Source organism: Martes martes, assembly GCF_963455335.1.
Source record: "Martes martes genome assembly, chromosome: 2".
NCBI classification, from domain to species: Eukaryota; Metazoa; Chordata; class Mammalia; order Carnivora; family Mustelidae; genus Martes; species Martes martes.
In genome coordinates, this window is record NC_137889.1 from 59,288,764 (window position 1) to 59,316,663 (window position 27,900).

At 36.6% G+C, this 27,900-nt stretch overlaps 1 protein-coding gene across 1 annotated transcript; it reads right to left on the reverse strand.

Moving 5' to 3' along the window:
* Nucleotides 1-5,373: 5,373 nt before the first annotated feature.
* Nucleotides 5,374-27,610, reverse strand: ESCO2 (establishment of sister chromatid cohesion N-acetyltransferase 2). The gene is made up of 11 exons (XM_080796440.1): nt 26,766-27,610; nt 25,616-25,684; nt 24,021-24,858; nt 22,010-22,103; nt 20,096-20,153; nt 16,770-16,896; nt 15,535-15,666; nt 14,570-14,659; nt 13,841-13,984; nt 10,436-10,611; nt 5,374-6,868 (listed from the first exon to the last, which is right to left on the reverse strand). Exons 2-11 carry the CDS (start codon nt 25,666-25,668, stop codon nt 6,736-6,738), a joined length of 1,845 nt encoding a protein of 614 aa, XP_080652566.1. The 5' UTR covers nt 25,669-25,684; nt 26,766-27,610; the 3' UTR covers nt 5,374-6,735.
* Nucleotides 27,611-27,900: the final 290 nt, after the last annotated feature.

Below are 27,900 nucleotides of genomic sequence, written 5' to 3' on the forward strand. Positions count from 1 at the left end.
GAAATCAAGGTTGGACACTTAACCAGCTGAGCCACCCCGGTGTCCCCCGCCTGGGCATTTTTAGTTAGTGAGTTGTGTTTGTGACTCCAGGTGATACACCTGGACTTGACTATACAAAGAGTTTGAAAAGTTACTGTCCTTTCTTGTGGACAGAGGAAGAACCATTACACACTGAGCTTTAAACAATTCTAGAATTCACTGGAGGTTCCTTTTAGAATGAGACTATACCAAGAAATAGTACACAGATATTAATGGGCATATGTTCCATCAACATACCAGTAAAGTGACATTAAAGCAAATTGAAAGCTGACTCATAGAAAAATCTTATATACAAGTTTGCACGCTGTATGTAGCTACCCTCACATTGACTTTTATATGATCTCATTAGGTCTGCCAAGTTGACAAGTCTCTTGGTCCATTCTCATGAATTGCAGCTTTCTAATACATAATCCAATACTTTTTTTTCCCTTGAGAAATTTGTCTCCGGTGCTATAGTTGGAATATCTAAATGGGAACAAACTAATACCCAAGAATTGGGTCAGCAAATTCACAGCACTTGTCACTTGTCAATGGCAGACACTGCAAAATGTTCCTGGCATTTTGTGTCTGGATGGGGGTCTCAACACAAAGTTGTGGGCAATCTGCTGCCAACTCCAAGAAAGTTTTTTATCCTGTTCTGGAATTTGCTCTGTAAGTCTCAGATGTTACCTTGTTTGGGACCATTTTTGCCTTATTCTCAGAAAAGTAATGTGACTGAGTGAAGGATACAGCAGGACTAATCTTTTTGCTGAATTAATTATAATTGGCAAATCCACACAGGCTTCTCCCAACTAGCTTTCTCACCTCCCAGAAAATTTCCCTTTGTTATCAGGGCAAGGCCTCCAAGAACCTGTTTACACCTCTAGAAAATAGAGATCAGTAGCTGCTCAAGAAATGTGAATTATTCATTGGCTCCTGGTTCCTACTTAATCCACAATTTGTTGCTTAAAATAAAATTGATTTTTTAAAAAAGATTTACTTATTTGAGAGAGAGCAGGGGTAGGAACAGAGGGAGATCGAGAATCCTCAAGCAGACTCCCTATTGAGCACAGAGCTGGACTTGGGGCTCAACCCTACAACCCTGAGATTGCCACCTGAGCTGAAACCAAGAGTCGGACACTTAACTGATGAAGCCACACAGGTGCCTCTAGAAATTTTTTCATTTTTTTTTTTACAAATTCTTATTTCTTAAAGATTTTATTTATTTGACAGCACAAGCAGGGAGAGCAGCAAAAGGAGAGGGTCTCCACTGAGCCAAGACCCTGATGTGGGGCTCAATCCCAGGACCCTGGGATCATGACCTGAGCCGAAGGCAGATGCCCAACGACTGAGCCACCCAGGCACCCCACTAGAAGAGATTTTTAAATAATCATATACTATACCTAAAAACTTGAGGGTGCAGCTAAAGTGGTGCTTTATAGAGATTTATAGTCTTAAATGCTATTAAAACCCTGAAAAATTGGCAAGCTAAGTACATAGGAAAAATGAAACTTCCAATAGAAGGGATGAAATGAGCATAAATTTAAAAACAATCTACCAAATAAAACAGAAAACAAACCTATAATAGAATCAAGTGTCAAATTTCTTTGAAGAAACAAATAAAATTCATAAGCCTAATAAGCCTTAGTAAGAGTCATCAAAGAGTAAAAAAGGCATCACTAATGAAAAAAGAAAACAGCACATACCCTACAGATACTCAGTCTCATTCATGAACAGCTGAAAACAATCCAAAAGTATTAGTAAACCAAAACCAGTAACATAAAAACTTCAAGGCCAAGTTGAGAATTATTTCAACAAGACCAGGTTGACTTAACATTCAAAGAACAATGTAATCATCATATTCGCCCAATGAAGAAAATTCAGTGATCTCCAAAGAAGAAAAATTTTGATAAAATCCAATTAAAGACATTTGAAAGCTTAGAAACTAAAAATAAAAGCCTCTTAGAAACCTAAAAACAGGGGCGCCTGGGTGGCTCAGGGGGTTAAAAGCCTCTGCTTTCTGCTCAGGTCATGATCCCAGGGTCCTGGGATCGAGTCCCACATTGGGCTCTCTGCTCCACGGACAGCCTGCTTCTTCCTCTCTCTCTCTGCCTGCCTCTCTTGCCTACTTGTGATTTCTATCAAATAAATAAAATCTTGAAAAAAAAAAAAACCTAAAAACAGAGAAGAGGAGCTTCCTTAAGTGCGTCTACATCTAACAAGTCAAATTTAACATTTTATAGTTACTATGGATAGAAAGTTTACGTCCCCCTAAAATTCAGGCTGAAGACTATTCAATCCGCAACATGATAGTGTCTGGAAGGGGGGACATTTGAAAGGTCATTAGGTTATAAAGGCAGAGCCCTCAGGAGTGGACTTACTGTCCTTGACAGAGATTTGATCTCTGTCCTGTGAGGCTGCAGCAAGGCTGTAGGGCAGGAAGTAGGATCTCCCCAGGCCCTGGATCTGCCAGTGCCTTGATCTTGAACTTACCAGCCTCAGGAACTGTGAGAAATAATTGTTTAAGCCACCCAGGCCATGGTATTTTTGTTATAGTGCTCAACTAAGACAAGAGTGAAATGTTGAAAGCTTTTCCTACGAAAAATGGAATGAGACTAATTCTAAACTGAAAATCCAAAAGAATCTACAGATGAACCTTTGGATTAAATAAGTTTAGAAACGCTGCTGAATGAAGGTCAAATGTAGAAAAGTCAGTTGTATTTTATCAGCAAACAAATGAAACTTTAACAACTTTACTTCCAGTGGATTCAAAGAAAGGATCAAATGCTTAAGAATAAATCTATATAAATTACACAAGACCTCTAACATTGAAAACCCCAAATTACAGAGAAACTAAATAAATGGGGAGATATACCATGTGTACAAATAAAAGATAAAATAGCTTCAGCAATCTTTCCCAAATAGGCCTATACAATTTGATGTGATTCTAGTAAAATACCAACAGTTGTTTTTTTGAATTGGTGATGGCTTTTTGAGAGTCTTAAACTGATTGTAAACAGTACATGAAAATGCAAAGGGCCAAGAATAGACCCAATACTTTTTTTTTTTTTTTTAAGATTTTATTTGTCAGAGAGAGTACAAGCAGGGAGAGCAACAGGCAGAGCAGGTAGAGGGAGAAGCAGGCTCCCCACTGAGCAGGGGGCCCAATGCGGGGATGTGGGACTCGATCCCATGACCCTGGGATCATAACCTGAGCTGAAAGCAGACACTTAACCAACTCAGCCACTCAGATGCCCCAAGACCAATACTCTTGTAGGAAAAAAAAGTGAGAGCATTTATAATACCAACATCAAGAATGTAATAACACAATGTGGTACTAGCATAAGGCAAACCCACAAGGCTAGTGGGAATAAACAGGCAGAAATAGACCCATACATTGGATACAATCTATGACAAAGGTTGCAAATCAAAAATAAATAGATCAGTAGTCACAACCAAAGATGCTCATCAACAGTAGTATAAATTACGATATAGTCCTATAATGGAATATACAGCAATGAAAATGGGTTTCAGCTAGACGGAATAACATGGATGCATCTTGACAACATATTCAATTTATATAAAGTTAAACAGACCAAAATCTGAGACATCAATAGGTAGTTACAGGGCAGCTGGGTGGCTCAGTTGGTTAAGCATCTGCCTTTGGCTCAGGTCATGATCCCATGATCCCAAGGTCCTGGGATCAAGCCCCAAGTCGGGCTCCCCATGGCAGGGAGTGTGCTTCTACCTTTCCCCCACCCCTGACCCTCCCCCTGCTTGTGCTCTCTTTCTCTCAAATAAATAAAGTCTTAAAAAAAAAACAACAAAAAACGGTAGGGGCACCTGGGTGGCTCAGTCAGTTAGGCGTCTGCCTTTGGCTCAGGTCATGATCCTGGAGTCCGGGGAATCGAGCTCTGCATGGGGATCCCTGCTCAACAGGGAGTCTGCTTCTCCCACTGCCCCTCACCCGCTCATGTTCTCTCTCTTACTCTGTCTCTCAAATAAACACAATCTTTAAAAAAAAAAAAGATAGTAACATTTGAGGAAAACAATGATTGAAGAGAACATGAGACTTCTGATAGTGGTTTGTTTTTTTTTAACCAGGGTAGTAATTATGAAGGTGTTTGATAACTGAGGTGTACATTTTTAAAAATAAACTTTTAAAGAAGTTTTAGATTTATAGAAAAACTGCAAAGAGAATTCCCATATACCCCACATCCAGCTTTCCCTAAACGTCAACATTTTACATTGGTATATTTGTCACAATTAAAAAACCAATGAATCAATACTGATACATTAACTAAAGTATACTTAGTACTTAATTTAGATTTACTTGGTTTTCACCTAATGTCCTCTTCTGTTCTAGGATCTCATATTACATTTAGATGTCATGTCTCACTGGTTATAATAATTTTTCAGGCTATCCTTTTTTAAAATTTTGTTTTGGGAAGATTTTATTTTTTAGAGCAATTTTAAGTTCATAGCAAAATTAGGAGGAAGCAGAGATTTCCATATACTCCTTTCCCCGCCTCACATGCACAGCCTCCCCCAACTATCAACATCCCCTATGAGAGTGGGACATTTGTTGCAGCTGACGAACCTACACTGACAAATTAGGAGTAACTCTTCGTATTGCCCATTCTATGCGTTTGGACAAATGTTTGAGATGTATCCACGCTTACCGTGTCATATAGACTAGTTTCACTGTCCTAAAAATCCTGTGTTCCACCAATTCATCCTTCCCTCCCTACAAACACCTGATATTTTTCCTATCTCCATAGTTTTGTCTTTTCCAGAATTTCATACAGTTGGAATCATACAGTATGTAACCTTTTCACATTGGCTTTATTCATTCAGTAATTCAGAGTAAGGTTTCTCTGTGACTTTTGGGGGCTTAATAGCTCATTTCTTTTTGGCACTGAGTAATAACCCATTGTCTGGATATACCTTCATCTACTGAAGGTCACCTTGATTACTTCCAAGTTTTAGCAATTATGAATAAAGCTGCTATAAACCTCCATTGGGCAGGTTTTTGTGTGGATATGTTTCCAATGATTGGTTTTTACAATCAATGAGCATGTACTGTTTCTATAATCACAAAAATAATTCAGAAAGAAAATCAATACATTTGGTTGTATAAGAGAACAGACAGGGGGCGCCTGGGTGGCTCAGTGGGTTAAGCCTCTGCCTTCGGCTTAGGTCATGATCTCAGGGTCCTGGGATCAAGCCCCACATTGGGGTTCTCTCCTTGGCGAGGAGCCTGCTTCCCCCTCTGCCTGCCTCTCTACCTGCTTGTGATCTCTCCTGCTGTCAAATAAATAAAATCTTAAAAAAAAAAAAAAAAGAACAGACAGAGAACACTGAAAGGAATTTTAATTGATTTATCACAAAGCATTAAGCAAGCAAAATAATGTTAATAAAAATTTTTAAATAAAATATTTAAAACAAAAACAGCAGTGCAGAAAACAGCATTAAAATGTTTGCATATTACAGACATTTTAACACTTCCACATTCTTTTTGGAATCCAGGCTTTTAAGTCTGGGGAACATGTTAAATTACAGGCAAATAGAAGAATGCAGATGAACTGATTCTAGAGTTATAATCCGGAAAACTATTTACCTAGAGTCCTACCACCAGATAAGCAGTTACATGAATTTTAGAATCAAAACAATATTCTTTGCTCTTCAAAGTAAGTATCCAAGAATTATACTAGAAAAATCTGTGCATACTGATGTGTTTACATAATGTCATCACATTCTCTGCCCCTTCCGCCTAGATACTGATTTACTGACCTCAGTTATATATTACTATTGACTTTGTCAGCACATTTGCCAGACTCAGAACAAGTCAGATGTATTTTAAACATGCAAACATATTAAAAATATAACCATATGAATCGTCTAATAAAACTGGGGGTCCATTCTGTTAATGCCATCAATCCCCAGCAACGAGCGCACTGAAGGTAAGCAGCACAATGAGCATTTTCATACTCCCGAAAGTCATGAAATAACAACAGTACAATTACTACATTTAACTGTAATCAGATCCAGTGACAGGTACATTTTGCTTAATAGGATTTTTGAAAGGATTAAAACCTTAAGCTACAGAATTCTGTTCTACATAAAAGGATATGGAAATCTTACACATTCTTTACCATAAAGATGGAAAAGCCCTCTCACAAATTAAAAATTCAAAATACTTTCTGTATCTGTTCAAACTGAGTTCCTCCAGCCGATACCTATAAAGTGAGAACTTTCTGTACAGAATTCAGGAATTAACTTTAAAGACCAGGCATTGAAATTATTCGCCCATCTTTAAATTTTGCTATTTGCTTCTGATTGGGCATGAGATAATCCTGGTGCAAAAGTATGCTTTATAAAATGGTCATGTATCTGTGGAAACAACTTGCTTTGCCAATGTTTTTAGTAGGAGGCACCATTTTCCAGCTATAGCTACAAAGTTTCATAATTAAGGATTCCAGTGTTAGTCAGTATATATTATCCAAAAAGTTTTCTTTTTTTTTTTGAATTCCCAGATAATTTTTAACAAATTTATCCCTCACTTTTCAATTCATAAGGAACAAAACTGATGCAGGTTTATGTGTATATGTGTGTTTTAACAGATTTATTTTGATGTTTGTCAAATAGTTCACATTATATGACATGGGGCTGTCTGAACTCATCCACACAGTAACTGTCCAATAATAGACATTGACTTCAACTATTAAAATTGTATACAAGGAAATTAGGGGTGTTGCAGTATTTGGTTGCAAATAACTTGCCATCTGGTGTTGGGTCAGAAAACGCTATATCGTCAATCTTGAGGAAACAGCCAAACATGAAGCAATTCCTAAAGAGGAAAAGACAATTTAACAGTGGAACAAACTTAAAATTCTGGCTAATCATTATAATTTATTTTAAAGCAATCCAATTATAAAATTTCAATCCCTTTAAATACCCTTGATTAAAATAAAAATTATTAAGTGATAAAGTGATTTAATGCCTTAGATTTTAGAGATGGAAGTTTAATGATACCATTTCACAGATGAGCAAACTGAGGTCCAGAAAAAATTCTGCTGAGAGGCAAAAGGAACCATAAAAACCATCTAGCTGATGCCGGGGGATCCATGGTGATGAGCAATGAATAGACAATAATATTGCTGACTAAAAGTCACAGTTCATTAAAACCAAAAAAACACCATCAATAATTTTAACTATTCTCGTCAACCACACTCACATGCTCAGAGCTTTAAGGAGGCAAAAGCTAACCTGTATTTGACCACAACTCTCCTGACCCAGCTCAGCTAGGATTAACAGTTATAAAATCAAATGGTTAAAAGAATTCAACAAAATTGAGGGATATTCCAAAAATAACCAGCCAGTACTCTTCAAATTCTTCAATGCCATAGAAGACAAAGACTAAGAAACTGTTCCAAGTGAAGGAAGATGAAGACAAAAGAGCTAGGACAACTATGTGCAATGTGATCCTGGCAGGGACAAAAGTGCTATGAAGGGCATTTGAGACAAATGTCAAAACAGAAATATGAACTATACATTCATGAAAGCATTACATTCCCATTAAATACCCAGTGTTTGATGACTGAAGTATGCTTATGAAAGAGACTACCTTTTATCTTTGGTCTTAAGAAATACACACTGAAGTAAGAGGAGCTGAAGAGGCATAATGTACATAACTTACTTCTAAATAATTCAGGAAGAAAGTAAATGTTAAAACTTGATGACTCTGGGCAAAGGTAAATAAGGGTTTCTTTTTACTATTCTTGCTACTCTTATAGGTTTGAAATTAGTTAAAAAAATAAAAAACTAAAAATTGGATTCAATTAGAAGATACAAGCATATGGTATACTAAGCAATTTCATACAAAGTTTATTGCTAAATTTACTAGAAGCCAAGGCAAAATATTGGTTTGATTCAACAGGTCTTACTATCTTTATAAGTGGTATCAGCTATGGAAAGAACATTAAATCTGTGGGTTTGAGCCCTAACTCTGTCCTTCTATTTGCCTATCCATGTAGACGTGTATTATTAATCCCAGGTGAGCCTCAGTTGCTTCTTAGGTAAAACAACTAGGAACAATATTTGACTCTTGCAAGGATTTAAATATGTATTGCCTGTATAGATGAGAGAGTTGAGCCCAAAGCTCCTGTTATACAGGATAGCTGCCAATTATGCTGCCTGTAGCTTTAACTCATGGACGTGAAAAGAAAGAGATGTTCTCAAATGAATGTGTTTTTATGTGTTCATTGAAGGCAATGTAATTTTTATTCATTATGGATATCCATTATGGATAACCTATTGCTTGGGTACCCAAAGTATGATCGACAGACCAGAAACATTCATCAGACCCTGAAAGCCCCATAGGAATGCAGATTCTCAGGCTCCACTCGCATCTCTGAATCACACCTGCATTTTAACAAGATCCCCAGGTGACTCATACGCATGTTCACATTTGAGAAGCACCGTACTATGGACTGGTGAAGACGGTTTGATACTGGTATTCCCCATGCCAAAGGCATGCATCTCTTAATACACAGAAAGTAGAGGTATTTCATAATTAACTGTCAAAAATCTTACAGACACTAATTTTTCTCACTGCTCCCCTTTATAAGGAATGTGTAGGGGACTAGGATGATGGCCCAACACTGGATCCCGCAGTGGTGGTTTTGGTTTAAAAAGTGTACGGGACTCAAAATGCTACATAAGTGCTACTCGAAGCCTGGTTCCTGGTCTGGTCAAAGTGGGTCATTGGATTGTAACCTGTTATCTCGGGTCAAGAGAGTGAGTTTTGCGAAACTCATCCAGCCAACCTAGATCAGGTAGGTACATTAAGAAGCAAGAAGTTAAGTTCATCTGTCACGGAAGAAACTTCAAATAATTAAATGTTAGTTGAAAATGTGCACCTGGGAGTTTAAAATAGCAAATCACGATTTTTTATTGAGATAAAATTCATACATCATAAAACTCACCCTTTAAAAGTGTATAATTCAGTGGTTTTTTTGTATATTCACACAACAGTGAAACTACCACCAATATCCATTCCAGAACATTTTCATCACCCCAAAAAGCAACCCTGTACCTATCTATAGTCACTCTCCACTCACATTGTCCTTAGTCCCTGGAGACTCCTAGTCTGGAAACTCCTAGTCTATTTTCTATCTATGGATTTGCCTGTTCTAGATATTTTTTGTAAATAGAATCATACAATATGGGTTTTTTTGTGATTGGCTTTCCCAATTAGCATACCATTTCCAAGGTTCATCCATGTTGTAGTACAGGTTAATACTTCATTCCTTTTTGTGGCCAAATAATATTCCATTGTATTATTGCATGGACATTCCACATTATATATATCAGTTAATCATGAATTTGGTTATTTACACTTTTTGGCTCTTACAAAAAATGCTGTTATGAAGCTTCATGTATTAGTTTTTATATGGACACATGCTTTCATTTCTTTTGAGTATATACCTTAGGAGTAGAATTGCTGGGTCATATGGTTAAGAGTTTAGTTTTTTGAGAAACTACCAGACTATTCCACAGTAGCTGCACCATCCTACATTCCTACCAGCAACATGCAAGGATTTCAATTTCCTCCATATCTTGACCCATATTTGTTATTTTCCCCCTTTAAAAAAAAAACACTTATAATCACGCTAGTGAGTGTGAAGTGGTATCTCATCGTGGTTTGGGTTTGCAAATCCCTGATAGGAGTCATATGTATTTTTTCTTTGGAGAACTGTGTACTGAAATCTTTTGCCCATCTTGAAGTTGGGCTACCTGTCTTTCTATTGTTGTGTAGTAAGTGTTCCTTCATATATACTGGATATACTAGACCCTTATTAAATAAATGATTTGCAAATATTTTCTCCCATTTTGTGGGCTGCCTTGCTAATTCACTTTTACATTTAGTTGCACCCGTGAATTATAGTAAGTCTTCATTAATTATACCTGGTCAAACACTAGTCAATGAAAAAGTACAATTTCTATAGTTATTTTTTAAACTTGTATTTTGTTCGTATAAATTGTATTTATTGCAATGTTAACTTTTATTTACATCTGTTGAATCTAATAAAAATTTGGGCTTATATTTCTCATTTTCTAGCAATTCATCTCATTTTATTGTTTTTATTAAAGGGCTGGTATATAATTAAGCTAGTTTTTCACCGCAGGTAGTTTGAGTAGCTCTGGGTTATCATGTTTCACACTTGGAATGTTGTGCCCTAAACTGGGTTTTCCCCCCAGTGCCAACACTTGCCTTAGCCTGACTCTGGTAATATTTAAACAAAGGTGTCTTAACAACATCATTCCCTTTGACTCATTCCCTTTGACTCATGAGCTGGCAAAAGGTTCTGGGAAAGCTGATCTGGGTCTAGATCGATTTTATTTTATTTCTTACCTGAGAGTATCTACCAATCGTCGTGCAATGCGCTTTCTTCGTTTCAGTCTGAAGACCCAGATTCTACTTATTCCACAGACTGCAGGCTCTGGTACATCTGAACATTGCCAAGCCCGGTGACATTCTTTAGAGCTTGGGGATTCTGGACCAGTTGGTTCAGAAAGGACACGGAAGGCCTGCAATGATATACAGACACATCTAGAGCTAACAAAAACAGCTGTGTTCATATTTTTTTAAAAAAGCCATTTGTTAAACAAAACTTAAGTATCTAAAATTAATCCTGTTATATACCTTCACCAAAAATGTTAAAATTCTGATACTTTTTGAATTCTTATCCATTTAGTCACACAAGGAATGTTTAAAAACAAAAACTAGTGGTGTTGAGATATTCCTACATTCTAGTGAATTATACACCATTATGAAACTTCCTTCTGATTAAAAAATTATAAAAATCAGACTCTTACTTTTAATCCAGTACATAAACTTCTCCCATCCTCTCCAGCCTCAACTATATTTATGATATCCCAAAAAACTGATAATACTAAAGAAGATTTTTGCATATTAACTATGAAATTTGGTGGGTATTTAAGGATTTTTTTAAACTTTCTATTTTGAAATAATGTATCCTTCACTGGGTTTCCTCCAGTGCTTATATCTTTCCTAACTATAATACAATACCAAGGGGCACCTGGGTGGCTCAGTGGGTTAAAGCCTCTGCCTTCGGCTCAGGTCATGATCCCAGGGTTCTGGGATCGAGCCTCACATCAGGCTCTCTGCTCAGTAGGGAGCCTGCTTTCACTCCTCTCTCTCTGCCTACTTGTGATCTCTGTCAAATAAATAAATAAAAATCTTAAAAAAAATACAATACCAAAACCAAGGAATTAACATAGGTATAATTTATGCATATAGTTCCATGTCAGGGAACAATTCATCATACCTGTATATTCATTTAAGCAGCACCACAGCCAACCTGTACACTGAGCTACTGTACATCTCAAAGATCTTTCTCTTGCTGCCTCTGTATAGTGTCACAGCAGCTCTAAGGCCTGGCTACTTCAATCTGTTCTCTATCTCTATAATTCTATTATTTTGAGGATGTCATTTAAGTGGAATCATACATCAGGTGACCTTCTGAGATCGTGTTTTTTTCACTAGCACAATGTCCTTGACATCTATCCAAGTTGTTGCATTTATCAACAGTTTGTTCTTTTTTATTGCTAAGTCATATTCCACTGTATGGATGTACCAGTCGTGTAATCATTCCCTACTGAAGAATATTTTCATTGTTTCTAGGCTTTGACTACTACAAATAAAGCCGCTATCAACATTCAGGCATTGGGGATGCCTGGATGGCTCAGTGGGTTAAGCCTCTGCCTTCAGCTCAGGTCATGATCTCAGGGTCCTGGGATCAAGCCCCGCATTGGACTCTCTGCTCAGCAGGGAGCCTGCTCCCCGCCCCCACGCCTCTGCCTGCCTCTCTGTCTACTTGTGATCTCTGTCAAATAAAATCGTTAAAAAAAAAAAAAATTCAGGTATGGGCTTTTGTGTAGAGTAAGGTTTCATTTCTCTGGGATAAATGCCCAGGGGTAGGATTGCCAGGTCATATGAAAAACGTATGATTAATTTTTTAACAAATTGCCAGGGTGCCTGGGTGGTGCAGTTCGTTGAGCGTTAAACTCTTGGCTTTGGCTTGGGTTGTGATCTCAGGGTTGTGAGATCGAGTCCTGCACTGGCACTGGGTCTGGCATGGAGTCTGCTTGGGACTCCCTTTTTTTCTCTCTGCCCTTCCCTACTGGGTGCACATACAGGCACTCTCTCCCTCTCTCTGAAATAAATAAATCTTAAAACAAAAAAACAAAAAAAAACAAAAAAAAACCCCACAAAAACTGCCAAATGTTTTGCAGTCTTAACATTTTACATTCCCTCCAACAATGTCTAAAAGATCTAGTTTCCCTGCATCTTTGCCAGCATTTGGTATTGTCACTATTTTTAAATGTAGCTATTCTGATAGATGGGTACTTAATTTTTAACTAACATCAAGAAAACTTTGCTTTTGAAGTAAGAAATAAAAAGTAGGAGAGAATATATTTGGCTGTATTTGCCTATCCTCACTACATAAATAGTCTACTTCCTTAAAATGAAAGAAAAGGCCAAATTGATCACTAATACAAACCAGTAACTTTTCTCTCCATTTTCTGATAAACCCACAAGACACCCTATATTATGTGTGTGTATATGTGGATGTCTGTATATACCTCATATACATACACAAAAATATTGTGTATATATCTCATATATATACACACACACATTTCCATATACACACACATATTTATAGGTATCACATATACACACAATGAAAAGGCAGATTAAAAAGAAAAAATAAGGAAGAACAATAAAGATAGTAGAAATGAGGGGTGTCTGGGTGACTCCGTCTGTTAAGCATCTGACTTTGGCTCAGGTCATGATCCTAAGGTCCTGGGATTGGGCCCTGCAGCCAACTCCCAGCTCAGCCAGGAATTTGGTTCTTCCTTTCCCGCTGCCCCTCCCCCCGAATGTGTGCATGCTCTCTCTCAAATAAATACATGTAATCTTAAAAAAAAAAAAAAAAAAAAGTTTGTAGAAATGAGATGAGAAAGGGAAGACCTATACAAAGGTAAAGGATAAATTTATGCTAATTTCATTTTAAGACATTGAAACAGTATTTTTAAAAGGAGACATAAGGGTAGACTATAAAGTCAGGTAAAAAGAACACATTTGAACTATAGTTCTCTCTAGCTAAAGATTATACTGTAAGCTCCTTGAAAACAAAAACTCTCTCTAGTCTAGAACAAATGTTGGTAAACTTTTTCTGTGAAAGGCCAAGCTGTAAGTATTTTGGGCGCTTTGAGCCATGTGATCTCTGTTACAAAAGCGATCCCAGATAATATGGAAATAAATAAGCATAGCTATGTTCCAATAAAATTTTATTTATAAAATAGGTAGTGGGCTTCACTTGGTCCATGGGATGAAAGTTGCCAACTCCTCTTCTAGAACATTGCTAATTAGCACTTAAAATAGATTCTAATTAAGGGACAATAATTATGTTGCCAGATATATTAACCTGCATTAAGCCACATGTTCAATATCTGGGCTCTATAGATTTGCTTATTTAAAATCCCTATATTTTACAGCCCAGGTATGGAGATGACTACATGAACATAAGACTGACTTACTCTGCTTACATATGACAAAACACCAAATCTAATAGAAATAAATGACTTCAATTATCCACATGGTCAAGGATACTTTAGTAGGGAAAAAAGTCATTAATGGTAGCATGCTTAAAATGCTTATTGAGATTTCACCCAACTGCTTTATTTTGCTCACACGTTTTGCCAATAATTTAAAAGACATATACCATACCTGTTTGATGGGCTCTGCAATTAAACACCCAACTACTCTCTTTTCATCAGATATGAAGAGAAAAGTCTTGGTTTTGTTTGGACATCTGGGAATAACTTGGTGGAAGCCCAATTCATTATCAACCAGTTCTTGGACATCTTCTACCTAACAATGTTAGACATGAGAAGAGATTAATTTATGATTACTATCATTTTAGCCTCTTTTACCTCTATTTCCTAAATTTACACACTCCCCAAATTACTTCACTATTGATGCATGTATCTGTCACTCTGGAAACAGGGTCTGAAAAACCGATTTTATAGATCACTCTCAGCGGAAAGAAATGCAGACTCCTGGGGGAGCAAGGAGTGGGAAGTGCCAGAAGAGATTTTGTTTCAGCTTTATTCATTGTTTACTGGGGGTTCAACATCCTGCCCAAGAAACGACAATACCAATACAGAAAAAGACTGTGGGGGCAATTTCTCAATATTAAAAAGTTTAATTTATTTTTCATAAGTGAAAATGAAGTTAAAGATAAAACATATAACTGTTTTCTTTAATCTTTTACTGACACTTTGTCTTATAATTCTTAATTTAGTTTTGTATAAACCAGAATGAAAGTCATACATGCATGTGCACCGAAGTGGATTAGCTCTTAGGAATGGTATTTTATACTTAGGTTGATTTCTTGGTGAGAGGAGAAAGAGGGAGTAGGAGGAGAATAAGGATTAAAAAACTAATGTTCCATACCTTTCTAATAGCATAACTTGGATCACGTGGCAGGACCAACACAATTTTCCCATCCCAATACTGTGCTACTACACGTTCTTTTTTCCAGCCCTGACAAAAAGAAAAAAAGTCACAGTTTAATTTGAAGAAGGGGGAAAAAAACCATCAAATAGTCTGGAGAGAACAAAAAGATGAACAATGAATGCTACGAAAAATGACACGATCCATGTAAAGGACTGTGAGAAGGGAAATAAAAGATGCCTAAAATAAAATGCCGGTCCTCAGGAGGCTGACACCCTAGTGACACCATAATTTACTACAAAATAAGATGAAGTCAATTAAAGAGCCCTTCATAGCAATATAGAGAAAAAATGATGACTTAATAGCAGTAGGAAGGTGGGGGAGGGCTAGAATAAGCAGTTTTAATAAACCACACTAAAAATAGAGGAAAAAAAGGAAATGCATTTGAGTAGCATGAACTGTCACAAAACCAACAACAGGATGTACTGGACTAGAAAGGTGCTTAATAAAAAGATGGAACCTCTCCTATCAGAAAAGAAAGAGTCTGGAGAAGTCACAGGAAAGTTGTTTTTCTAATCCTATCTACAAAGAAGAAAGTAAAGTGAGGAGGTCCAGGGAAGTGAGGGTTTCCTCAAGTCTTTGAATTTTGTATCCTCATTGTTCAGCTCTGCTCAAAAGGCTAGAGTTAGGAATAGGGTGTTCACTCAACCTAGAACAATACTTCTCTTATATTAGGATAGAAAGTTTGAACTGGCACTTTTATTAAAATTTAGCTTTTGACTATCGTCAGCCTCAAATATTAAGACAATAAAACTACAGATGGTATTATTTATGGATCATATATGCCTTTTCAACATCTAAGCAAAAGAAAAACAATATATATATATTTATTTATTTTTAAAAGAAATACATCTTCTAAGGCAGTTTTACTTTTAGACCAAACTGAAAGACTATTTTTGACTTACAGTGTATTTGATGCCCTCCAGAAATCTGTAGTGATGCTGAACATGCTGTAGCTCATCTTCAGGGCTGGAAGCAGTGTAGATCATGCCGCAAGACTTACACATGGTGGCTCCAAAGTGTTTCTGACCTGCGTCCTGTACGTGGGAAAAGAAAAAGAAAAAGCCCATCTTAAACATATCACAAATAGCTCTATGTTTAGTTCATGTAACCACTCACTCAAATTTCTCCCTATTTTTCTTTTATGCCGGCATGAGTGAAATACTAAATGAAAGGCTGGTTACTATATGCTCTTCCTCCATCTCCTAAAAATAATGGAATGAGAAGAAACCTAAAAATGCAATAAATTGATGAAAGAAATGAAACTGTCTCTTTGATGGTATAAAAAAAATCAAGATTCCTTGTCTGGACCCATAGTTCTAGAAGGAATCAAATTAAATCATAAAGACAATAGCTAAGATGAACAATAGAGCCTCTTTATTAAGCTCTTAAATGAGAGACCTGAAAAGGCCTTGTTTCAAAGGGGCAGGGCAAAAATCTCAGGGCTTGTATATTCGTTATATAGTACTTTTTCCTTAAGTGATTAGGAATATTAAAATTCTTTGCCCTAAGAGTTAATTTAAAAAAACCCAAATGTAATACATAATAAAAGATCAGAAAGAGCACAGATAAATTCATGACTATAGGATAGTCAGGAATATTCAATTTTATGGCTTATTAATTTCCATTTATCTCATAAGGCAATACTGAATGCTACTAAAAACACCAAGTTCTGAATGAATACTGGGGCTGGAAAACTTTTTCTGCAAGGGGAAAGACAGAAAATATTTTAGGCTCTTTTTGTCTCATATTCTTCTCTTTTTCTTTTTGCCAACCCTTTAAAAACGTCAAAGCTATTCTTAGTTTACAGGCCATAGTTCAGATTTGGTCAAGACCTGCCAAGCCCAGGTCTAATATAGTGTGGCTATGCTCATTACATCTTTTGTGGATCACTAATAATTTTCCTTATCTGGAGACAACTTATTCATCAGTATTCTATTAAATTACTAGCATTGCCTAACATTATGAGTCTGAAAATCTACTAGACTAGCTTTAAAGGCTATTACTACAACAAAGCTGGCATTTACAAAACTCAAAATGTCTCTAAACCATGTTAACTACGCTAAGCCAACATGTCTGACTTCATGTTCTGTATGTGAGAGCCACAAAACAGGAGGAGCTTTATTTTAAATTTACTCACAATGATGAGCTGCTCTTTTGTTCCTTTATTTGTATCTCTGGTATTAGTACTTTTCTGCGTACTGATCTGTTTCAAGGAGTTAGCAGATATGATGGATCCCACAGAAGACTGTTCTTCAACTAAAGATCTTTGAAATGAAAGTTAATTATTATTTAATATTTAATAGTATTTAATTATTTAATAAATTAAAAATGTCTAACGACTTATATGAAAACACATATGTACATAAAACTTGCAGAGAACCTTGCAATTTTTATTGCTCTTTATTGACAGTAACTTAATGAATACGGCTCAGAACAATGAGAAACCTGAAACCCACTCAGAGAGGATTAGTAGTTTCCTCCAGGCAAGGTAGTAAAGAATGGCAGTAAGACACAAATCCTTGTCTTCTAACTCAAAATCCAAGGGACTCTCACCGAAAGTATCAGATGTACATACATAGACGTAAGTTGACTTCCTTCTTAAAAAGTGAAAAAAAAAATTTTTTTTTTTGCTTTACCAAATTTTAGGACATGTAGGCATAATACTACGCATGTAGGCATAAAGAAATTCCTAACACCATACAAAATAAGCAGATTTATTATTGAACCTCACAGTTCCACAGGAAGTTAGCCACTAGCATTTCATGATCTAACAACTCTTTACTTGAGCAGTTGAGTGAGGCTAATATATTCACTTGTCCTCATACCAAATGCACCACTCCACTATTCTCAAATACTTAGGAAAAAAATATTTTGGCTGGATAGATGGTGTTGAGGCAACCTGTTCTCATTAGGAAAGAATGTTGGGATTGGCTTACAGAGGTTGTAAACTGGGCCAAATCCAGCTAGCAGGTATGTTTTGTTTGGCTTACACAATGTTTAAAACTTTGGATTAGCTACCAATATTTCAAAATCTAAAGACTTCACTTAAAAATGTGTATTTCCAATATTGCAAGAGACACTGTAAGATCACCAGACCACTATTTCTTCAAAGAATGTAACTAATAGAGTGCATGCTCTTTTAGATGAGGTATGCACTCTTCACAAGTCTCTGTAGGCCGAGTTTGTAACTCTTGTCTTATAATGAAAGGACCTTGGTTTTCCAAGGATGAAAGGAATAAAAATCTGTGGAGGGTAGAGGTAAAAGAAAATTAGCAAGGAAAAAACCAAGGGCCCAAAGCAAGAGATTCAGAGAAAACTAACAAGTTAAACAAACAAACAAACACTAGAAAAAATCCTGTCTAGTGCTTTAAGGCTAAGCCAACTAACCCTGTTATCATTTGACTAGAATATTTTTCAGACTGATTTGGCAATATTATGGTAAGAAATGTATTTTACATTTTGACCAATACAGACACATATATAAAACTAAAAACAAAAAATTTCCACTAAATAACTTACTGTAAATAAGTAACTGTGAGAGATGCATTATTCCTTTTAAAAAATGCTAGATATGATGCTTTTAAACTGACCTGACATACCTCTAATGGTACACACCTGAAAAATAAAACACATTCTCTAGGTTGCTTTAACCCCTCCTGTTTATGCAAATTTTGCTAAGGAACTCAGCTCTTCCCACCCCTGCATGTATGACCACAATCTATTTCTTTCTTTTTCTTTTTTTTTTTTTAATAATTTTATTCTTTATGAAAGAGAAAGAGAGAGAGCACAAGCAAGGGGTGAGGGGCAGAGGGAGAAGCAGACACCCCACTGAGCAAAGAGTCCAATGCAGGGCTCAATCCCAGGACCCTGAGATCATGACCTGAGCCGAAGGCAAATGCCCAAGTGACTGAGCCAGCTAGGCACCCCCTTTACTCTTAGTAATTTTAACACTTTATTATATGTACTCATTTAAATACCTGTCTTCCTCCAACCATAACTTCAATGATAGGACTATGTGTTATTTATCTTCACAGCTCCAAAACTCAGTATAGTTCAGTACCGCATAGTACTCTATAAATATTGGCCAAATGAGTGACTGAACAAAAAATAAATGTGAGACAAGGTGCCTGGAGAATCTGTAACCTACCTAATTAAAAATCATAGGTTAAACTATAAGGGATTTATGAGATTTGACCTTTTGGGTCCTACATAAAGAGAAATTTTGAGCAATTCAAGCAAGAGTATCCTAATATCTCCTTAGGCTAGATTAGTGTATATATTTTTATCAGCCAATTGTGGCAGGTTTCAATTCGCAATAAATAGTCATGAAAGAAGACATAGATGAAAAAATGGAAACGTACAAAAACCCAGAATATGGCCTTTGAAGAGGGAAACTTGTCTACGCAACCCAGTCTCTGGGGTGACAGAAGTTGAGGTGTCCTCAAAGTAGAACCTAGTTATAAGCTCCTTGCTCAATACCTTGCTATTTATCATCAAGTGGGGAGAGAAGGAGCAAAACTACTTAGGAAGATGTTAAGACTATAAGAAACTTCTTTTCCAGAGCTTTTCCACCTATCCTGCTCACACCTGCCAATGCTCCCTCATCCCAGTCTTAGCTTTGACTAGGATAGTGGTAGCTTCAGCTGGCATTTATAAGAGCACTGAACTGCTGCAAGTTACTCACTCCTCTGGCCAGTTTCCCAGTCTATAAAATGGGGTAATAATGTAATAATGGTACCTACATCGTGAAGTTATAAATGCTTGTTAAACATGAACTATTATTAATATATTATCACCCAGGAAAGTCAATATAGCTGAACGAGCTTTAATTCAGATATGGATTCAAATCATGGCTACTAAAAGTTGTTACACCTAAGAGTTGTGCAATTATAACTGAATTACAGTTACAAAAACTATCAGTTTCCTCAGCTGAAAATGAAACTATTAATACTACCTACCTTCTAGGTTACTATAAGAATCAAGTGAGATAAAGGATATTAACTATTTACTATGGGTCAGGTACTGTATAAAAATGTTAGCAAAATGGGGTGCCTAGAAGGCTCAGTTGGTTAAGCATCTGTCTGCCTTTGGCTCAGGTCATGATCTCTGGGTCCTGGGATTGAGACAAACATTGGGCTCCCTTTTCAGTGGGGAGCCTGCTTCTCCTTCTTCCTCTGTGCCTCTCCCTTACTCATGCTCTCTCTTGCTCAAATAAACAAAATCTTTATTTAAAAAAAATGCTAACAATTATTATTGCTCAAACCCATAAAGATTTTTCCCTTCTCTCAACTCTAAGGTTCTTATGAAGTTTCTATGAGAGGACCTGATTTCATCTTATTTTCAATATTCCCTTAGTGGGGAGGAAAAAAAAATATTCTCCAAATTAAAGAGTGCAAGAAAGAAAGATACCCAGAGGACCCAAAATTAAATACAACTTAAACATTAAAGAAGAGCAATCCCTACCTTTTTGTACTGACTGGAGACACACTGAAGATGGGATAAACAATGGACTCAGGAGAAACTGGGAGGGGAAAAAATGACAATAATTTATAACAAACTCAAAGCTTTAAATCATAAAATTTTAAACGTTAATATGACCAAAGTATTCAAATCACTTGATTTCAAGACTTAACAAGTAATCAAAACCATATGGTATTGGCAAAAGGACAAATAGATCAATGGAACAAAACAGAGAGCACCAAACAGACCTACACATATACAGCAAACCGACTTTTGACAAAGAAGCAAAAGTAATTAAGGTGAGAAAGGATAGTCAACAAGTGGTCCAGTCATATGCAAAAAACCCTGACAGCACTTTTCATAAAAATTAAGTCAAAATGGGGGGGCCTGGGTCATTCAGTTGGTTGAGCGTCTGCCTTAGGTTCAGGTCATGATCTCAGGGTCCTGGGATCAAGCCCCACGTTGGGTTCCCTGATCAGTGCAGGGCTTGCTTCTCCCTCTGCCGATCTCCCTGCTTTCTCTATCAAATAAATAAATAAAATCTTAAAAAAAAAAGTTTTAAAGACCAAAGTTAAAATAGTAGTTGACTAGAGAAAAATATGTTGCAAGTGGGCTACATAGAAAAATGCAAACTTTAAACTTCGCATTAGAAATAGAGCTCATTCTCTAGAAACAAGGCCAAAACAGGTCTGATCCGCTATGGCTAAGTTACTTAACCTAAGCCTCTTTCCTCTTCTATAAAATGGGCATACAAACCCATTTCCTAGGGTTACTGTGAGAAATGATAAACTAATTATGAAGTACTAATTAAACTTTAACCATTTGTATACTACCTTTATGAATTTTACTGTATCCTTATGCCATCTGTATTATTATTTTTTATTCATTAAATATTTTTCTTTAAATGGACTTAGTGTACTGAAATAAATTTATTTTAAAAGAAAACATTATAACTACTGCAAAGAGAAAGCCGTTATTGTTCTGTTACATGTTCTATTATATCAATAATAGCACAACCCATACTAAACACTTAGCACTGCCTGGTACATATTCAGCACCTAGTAAATACTAGTTATTAACAGTGTATTTCAGAATTATCATTATGAACAATCCTTCTGTGTATATCATTAAGTCCTGTTAAGTGCTATTGTTCCAGATTATGCTTTTAGTTTTATCTTTGTTTTCTTCCTATAAACTGCAGTTTTCTCATTATAGTCAACATATATACTCCTAGAATTTAATTTATTTCCAAAATTACAGATATAACCAACAAGGTAAAGTTATCAAGAATCTGGTTGGTAAATAAAATGTTAATTTACCTGTCTGTATATTCATAGTTTAGTAAATACTGTTTATTTGAACAATGACACCACGAGTTAGTAATGGGATTTCAGAACTAAGAGAAATTTTAAAATGAAGACCAACCCTTAGACATCTCCTCCCTAGATCACACAGTTAAATAGTGGCAGACCTAGACAAAATCCCAAGGTTCCTGATGCCCAATTCAGTGTTCTTTCTATGGTTTCATAAATTATGCTTATTTATAACAGGGCTTTGATCACATATATATAACATAAATCATTTTTACTCCTTCCTATTATTTTGGGTAAAGGAAAGGTAGGGTAGGTGTGATGAGAAGACCAAGTTCTAAGGAGCCTAAGTAACTTGGCCAAATCGCATAGACCAATTATGCACCAGTATTTTGTCTTAACTTCCAGCCCAAGTTCTCCTTGTCTTCAAAATGCACCGCATTGCTTACCATTGAAAACAGTGTCACTGAAATAAACACAAAGATACAAAACAGAAGCTCACATACTAAATAAAAAAACCCACAACATATTACAGTATATAATTCCATATTGACACATGAATTATCATTACAAGTAAATAAACTCATTTTGAGAAGTTTTCTCTTACCCGCCTTGTTTTCACTGAGAGAATCCTCTGAAGGAAAACACTTATTTTCATTAGGTTTACATTCTCTTAAAGAAACTACTCCACCTAATGAATCCTGAAAATAATGAATAGGGAAAATTAAAGGAAAGTTATAATTCTTAATTATTTTCTATCTCATGAATGAATCCCAATAGATTTATTCCTAAAGCAAAATATCAAGTTAATTATAAATTACACTTTTAAATTGATTTTAAATCCTCAATTTTCAGACTACTTTAAGGAAATTTCCTCTGTTTACTAAATGTACATAATCTTTTAAAAGATAGAGGGCACATATTTAATACTGTAATTGTCATCCTGTCAAAAACATATTACATTTCCCGGTAAAGATGGTAGATTGAAGATTATAAAACATCCCTTCTATGATAATGAAGTAAAAAAAAAAATTGGCGAAAATTTCCCTAGCAGCCACCAAACTGGAAGGAACAGCCATCTGTCATAAACTTTAAAAAGAGGCAGCCAAGGGGAAAAAACAAAAAGCAAAAAACAAAAAAAACACTGGAGTAGCTGGAGAGACTTCCAAATCCTACCTGTTTGGGCAGTAGCAGGGAAGGGGGGAAAAGCAAAGTAGAAAACACTCTCAAGTATTTCACTAACACTACTAATTTGGTAAGACTCAGAATATGTAGCTTGGAGGGAAAGGAAAAAAACCCTTTTGATCAAAGTAGAACTCTTATTCAAGACCATTACATCTCAGTAGAAATGGGACAACACATCAGTTCACCATTTCTCAGGGTACCATAATGAGTTGGGGAAAGGTGATGTACCCGCAAATGAAAAGAGGATTAGTCCTTGGCTAGGAGAGATGAATACTATTAGCAGGTATTTAACGAAATATTAAGAATCTTGAGCAGAGCTCAGTTTCACAAATTTAAGATGCATAAAAATCCAGCTTCTCAAAGATTACTGAAAACTAGACAGAACCCAATACCCAGCCCCTCAAAATGAAGTTCAGAAAAGAAAATAAGGCAAAAAAGAGAGTTGCAGAGAATTCATCAGGTCTCTGTATAAATGTTCTCTATTACCAAACAGATAGGGAAAATACTAACCAGAAGATGGATGGGTGGAAATGCAGAAACTCCCCACCCACACCACCACTTGGTTTTGCTAAATTGAGAATTTTAGCCTGAATTGTGCATGTTTAAAAACTTAGGTACATTTATATAAAGTCCACAGATATAAAGTATACAATCTGATCAGTTTTTTTTTTTTTTTTTTTTATAAAGATTTTATTTGTTTATTTGACAGACAGAGATCACAAGTAGGCAGAGAGGCAGACAGAGAGAGAGGAGGAAGCAGGCTCCCTGCTGAGCAGAGAGCCCGATGCGGGGCTCGATCCCAGGACCCCGGGACCATGACCTGAGCCGAAAGCAGAGGCATTAACCCACTGAGCCACCCAGGCGCCCCCAATCTGATCAGTTTTGATAAACTTCAACACTTGTATCACCAAAACCCAAAACTCAAGATATAGGGGTGTTTTTTGGCAGAAAAAAGAGGAAGAATTAGTAAAATCAGAATGTCATAGCTTAGCCAGCAAAAACAAGGTATTAAAAAAAAAGTTGTACTTTGTCTTCTCTAAATGTTCTAGAATCTAGTACTTTAAATAATGAGCTGAAACAAACAAAAGCAATATGCTCATACACTGAAAAACTACTACCCTGGCTTTGTTATTTCGACTTTCTAAAAATACTACCAAGTAAAAATTGCTAAGCTTCTCTGGACTTTAGTAATAAGGGAATTTAATGAAATGCATACTTAATGCAAGAAAATGTTTAGGCTTCCTTAAGCCAAAAAAGAGAACAAAAGTCCCATCATTCCACCCTGCCCCTATATTCTTTTATGGTGATTGAACATAGTATTTGGCTTCATAAAACAGTCCTTTGGACAATAAAGAAAATAAAATTTTGTTCAGCCATGTTATGTATACTGAAGTTTTAGTTATTTTTAAAGTTACATATTTGGTTTTCTTTACCTTTATTAGTTTTTCTTCATTTTTACTTCTTGCATGAAGCAGCTCGATGTTCGGTTCTTTTTCTAGTAACAAGCACTTTGGCACTTGCCTTGTCTCAAAATTTTTTCTTTTACTGACAGTCTCTACATCAGAATCTTCAATCACTTCTGATATATTCTTTTGTGTGAGTCCCAATAACGGCTTGTTTTCCAGAGACAATTTTCTAAGACAGGGCTTTTTTCTACTAACAAAAAATGCCGCTCCACCCTGAAGTGTAACTTGTGGTTTGACTTTTTGGCTTAGAACCCTAGGAGCATTCAGATTATTTTGAGCTGAATAATAACTAATCTCTTTCTCTACAATTGGCTTATAGGCCACTCGATTTTGCTTGGAATTTTTAGAATTCTTTGATAGAGGCTTGATGCATTTATATTTTGGTTGACACTTAGAAGTTAAACTCTTTTGTGGTTTTTTATTCAATCTCTTGGAGCAGACTGGTTTTCCCTGCATATTTTCTGTCACAACGGGAAAAGATTTGTCTTCATTATTAGTTTTTAGACAAATGGATCTACTCTCTTTTATCAGCTTTCTTTCTAATGGGTTGAGGTACCACTTGTCTTTGTTGTAAAAGGATACAGTAGACACAGCAGATTTAAATGGCGAACCTTGATTTGCAGGTGGAAATCTTTTTTTTTTAGTTGTTTCGAGTGGACTTGAAAGGAAATGGCCTTGTTGAGAGCAACGTGCCTCTTCTTCACTGTTATCACTGCTTTGGCAAATGTAATTTTGATCAGGTGATGGAAGTATATTCTCAGCAAAGTCCAGAATTAATTTCTTTGATGGAATGTCTGATAATAGGCTATGAAAAGAAACAAAGTCCATTTTTAAGTATCATCTTGCTTCAATTTTATGGCAATATACTGCTAAGTAATAAACAACCATATTTGTATGTCATACTAAAAATAATGCATCTTCTCTACCAAACATCCATCCATACACATTATCTATTAAACAGGATTATCAAATTGTGTCTTTACCAAAGCATTCAAATATTTTTCAAAAGTAAACTCCCAATAATGCTTGCAAAAACAAACACTGTTAATAAAAAAGCTTTTATATCATGGCACGCCCTTGCTTTAAAACCTATTTCTAAGTTTTGGTCATATATTCAGAGCTCACCAGGCTTAACTGGTTACAAGTTCCCTAAAATTATTAATTCTATGTAATAAACTGACCCTCTCAAGCCTGTTCTATGCAGAGTAATTTATCTCTTATTATGACATGTAGTAAGCAGTGAGTAAACAGACTTTCTAGGATTGTTCACAGAAGAGTACCAAATGAAAACCACTATATTAATTATTATAAGAGAACAGAAAGGAGGAAGGTAATAAAAGATTTGACGTACATTTCCAAGTCAGAGAAAACAGCTCCTCCTGATTCTCTCCAAAGGCACTGAATAATTAATTTTGAAAGTTTACAGTATTTCCAGATTAGAATTGGAATTTAAAATTTTAAGTGGAATAATGGAGATTTTAAGAAAAAGAAAGGAAATATAAGAAAGACAAAAAGGTGGATTTTACTTTTTTAGGAGTTTCTAACCACGGGATGAGACTCACTTGTCATAGTTTGAAGAATGCTGCTTCCTTTTTCTTGGAGTAAAAGCTGACATCTTCTTAACTGAACTCCTAAAAGCAACAGGAAAATTATAACAACCAAATTTATCCAATATGTATAAAAGTCACTGTATCAAAATTATACTTTCAGAGTCTGAAAAAGTTTTTTTGATGGATGAGGTACTTTAAAAAGAAAATCACTTTAATAAATATTTAAACCGTGAAGGTTTAAAAAAAAAAAAAAAGGAAAACACTGTCTCACAGTAGCAATTAAGAAGAAGAAATAAAAGTAGAACTAGTACATCTGTTTCAAGCTGGAAAATGATCCCACCAAGGAAGAAGTTTGTTTTGTTTTGTTTTGTTTTTTTAAAATTCCATTTCAGGGCACATTTTCCCCTTTAGTTAGCCTGATTAATTAACATCAAGTTTAAATACTCTACCGGGATATCTTCCTGTGATTTCCCTCACCAGACCCCACACTTCCTTAATACGACATTTAACACATTTTCTTGGTGGTTTAACTGTCTTCCTCAACAGCCCGAATGCTCAGTGAAGGCAGAGACCGTTTCTAGCTTTTTCTTCAGAGTTCATGCAAGAAAATGGGTTTAGCATAATCCTTTCCCATCTTCCTGAGGAGCCTAGAGCAAGCCGCTTATTTCTTGTTTATAAAAGACTAGGAGCTCCTCCCGCTGCTGAAAATAAACACAATCCTGCACATTAATTCTCGAGCATGAGAGAGCCTGGTTATGTTGTTCAGTAGTTTCTCCTCCTTCCTTCGGATCAGGTACATTAAAAAAAGTAACACGCAGGCAGGATTTCAAGGTTAAACAGAAAACCGGGGTCTCTGGAACTCAGTGTCGAGCCCCTGCTTAAGAGAGGACTCTTCTGGAGAGGAATGAAGAAAGGTATGACAGAAAAGAGCGCCTGTCCTCAAACCCTGTCAGGGCAAAAAGACAAGGAAACCCTAAGTCAGAAAAATGGAAACCCGGTGACCTCAAAGTGCGGAGAACCCCCGGGTGGTTTCGGTCTCGAGCCGCCGCGGCGCCAAGCCCTCAGCTAAAGCCCTTTTTCCTTGACATTCACCCGCACGTTCCACAGAATCTCCCGTTCTCCTCAGTCTTCCGCCCCGCGCCTCGGCCCCCGCAGCTCTCACCTGAGGTTCGAAGCCGGGAATCTCTCTCCGGTGGAGCCCGTTTCTCCTCCACTGTATTCAAATTACCGCGCGCCCGTGAAGGCTGAAGCCGCTGCGTTTTGATTCGCCGCTTTTCAGGCCCTCCAAGGGCTGGCTCGGTGATTGGTCGCCCATTAGCCGTTGCCCCGCCTATCAGGGAGGGAGCCTCCAAGATTCTCCCGCCCTTGGCAGGTGAAACGCTCTCTTCAGGCAAGGAATCCACACCTTCCATAATCCCTTGCGGGAGCGCCGGACTCCGTTCCCTAGGTCTGGTTTAGATGCATTCTGGGGATTGTAGTTTTCGGCGGATGAAGTCACCCTCTTGAGGTCGAGGCACCTTCTGGGGTTACTGGTTTAGCATGTTTTTGTAAAGTAGCCTCCCCAAGATTCTCGAGGCAGTTGTCTTTTACGTTCGAAGCTTTGTTCATTAACTATTTTTATTAGTAATATATTAGATTTCTAGTTCATTTTTTTATTTTTCAACTTAAATAAAAAAAAAATTAAATCTTGGCTCTAAACATCTGTGACGTGCCGGGCAGTCTCACACCCTTTACGAGTTTTATTTCATTTACTTCTCGTCACAACCTGTGAGATATGTATTATCATTCCCATTTTACTGAAACTAAAACTGAGGGCCCGAAAACAATTACTATTTATAGGATATAGCTAGGTTCTTGCTTTGGGAAGCCCTGTGGTTCTTAAAGTACTTATGGGCTGTCAGCTACTGTTACTATCTTTGTGTCACCAGATCCTGGTACAGTCTTTGGCACATTTTTAGTTCTAAATAAATTTGGTTGAAGAATGCACTTTTCTTCATAGAACGTAGTCTGTCGGAGTGAAGAGAAACCATCAGGTCAAAACTAACTGCTGGAGAGCTTTACATAAGTAATATTATTCCCACGTGACAAAAGCGGTTAGATTTCTAAGGTTCATTGGTTTGGAATTTGCCCAATCACACAGGTAATAGATGGCCCATCATAGAGTTTACAGCAGAACAGTCCTGCGTCCAAACCCCAAGAAGCATATGCCTCTGGGGAATATCATTAACAAATCAGTTTAGTTAACCGTTCACTATGTTCTAAACCATTTACACCTGTTAACTTACTTCACCTTGGAA

What these genes read in the sequence shown, in the direction of transcription:
- ESCO2 (XM_080796440.1), bottom strand. Translation starts at nt 25,668, where the DNA reads ATGTCAGCTTTTACTCCAAGAAAAAGGAAGCAGCATTCTTCAAACTAT. An exon ending in CATTCTTCAAACTATGACAA is followed by an intron (nt 24,859 to 25,615) that starts GTGAGTCTCATC and finishes TTCTTTTCATAG; the next exon opens with CCTATTATCAGACATTCCAT. An exon ending in TCTCAGTGAAAACAAGGCGG is followed by an intron (nt 20,154 to 22,009) that starts GTAAGAGAAAAC and finishes TTCCCCTCCCAG; the next exon opens with TTTCTCCTGAGTCCATTGTT.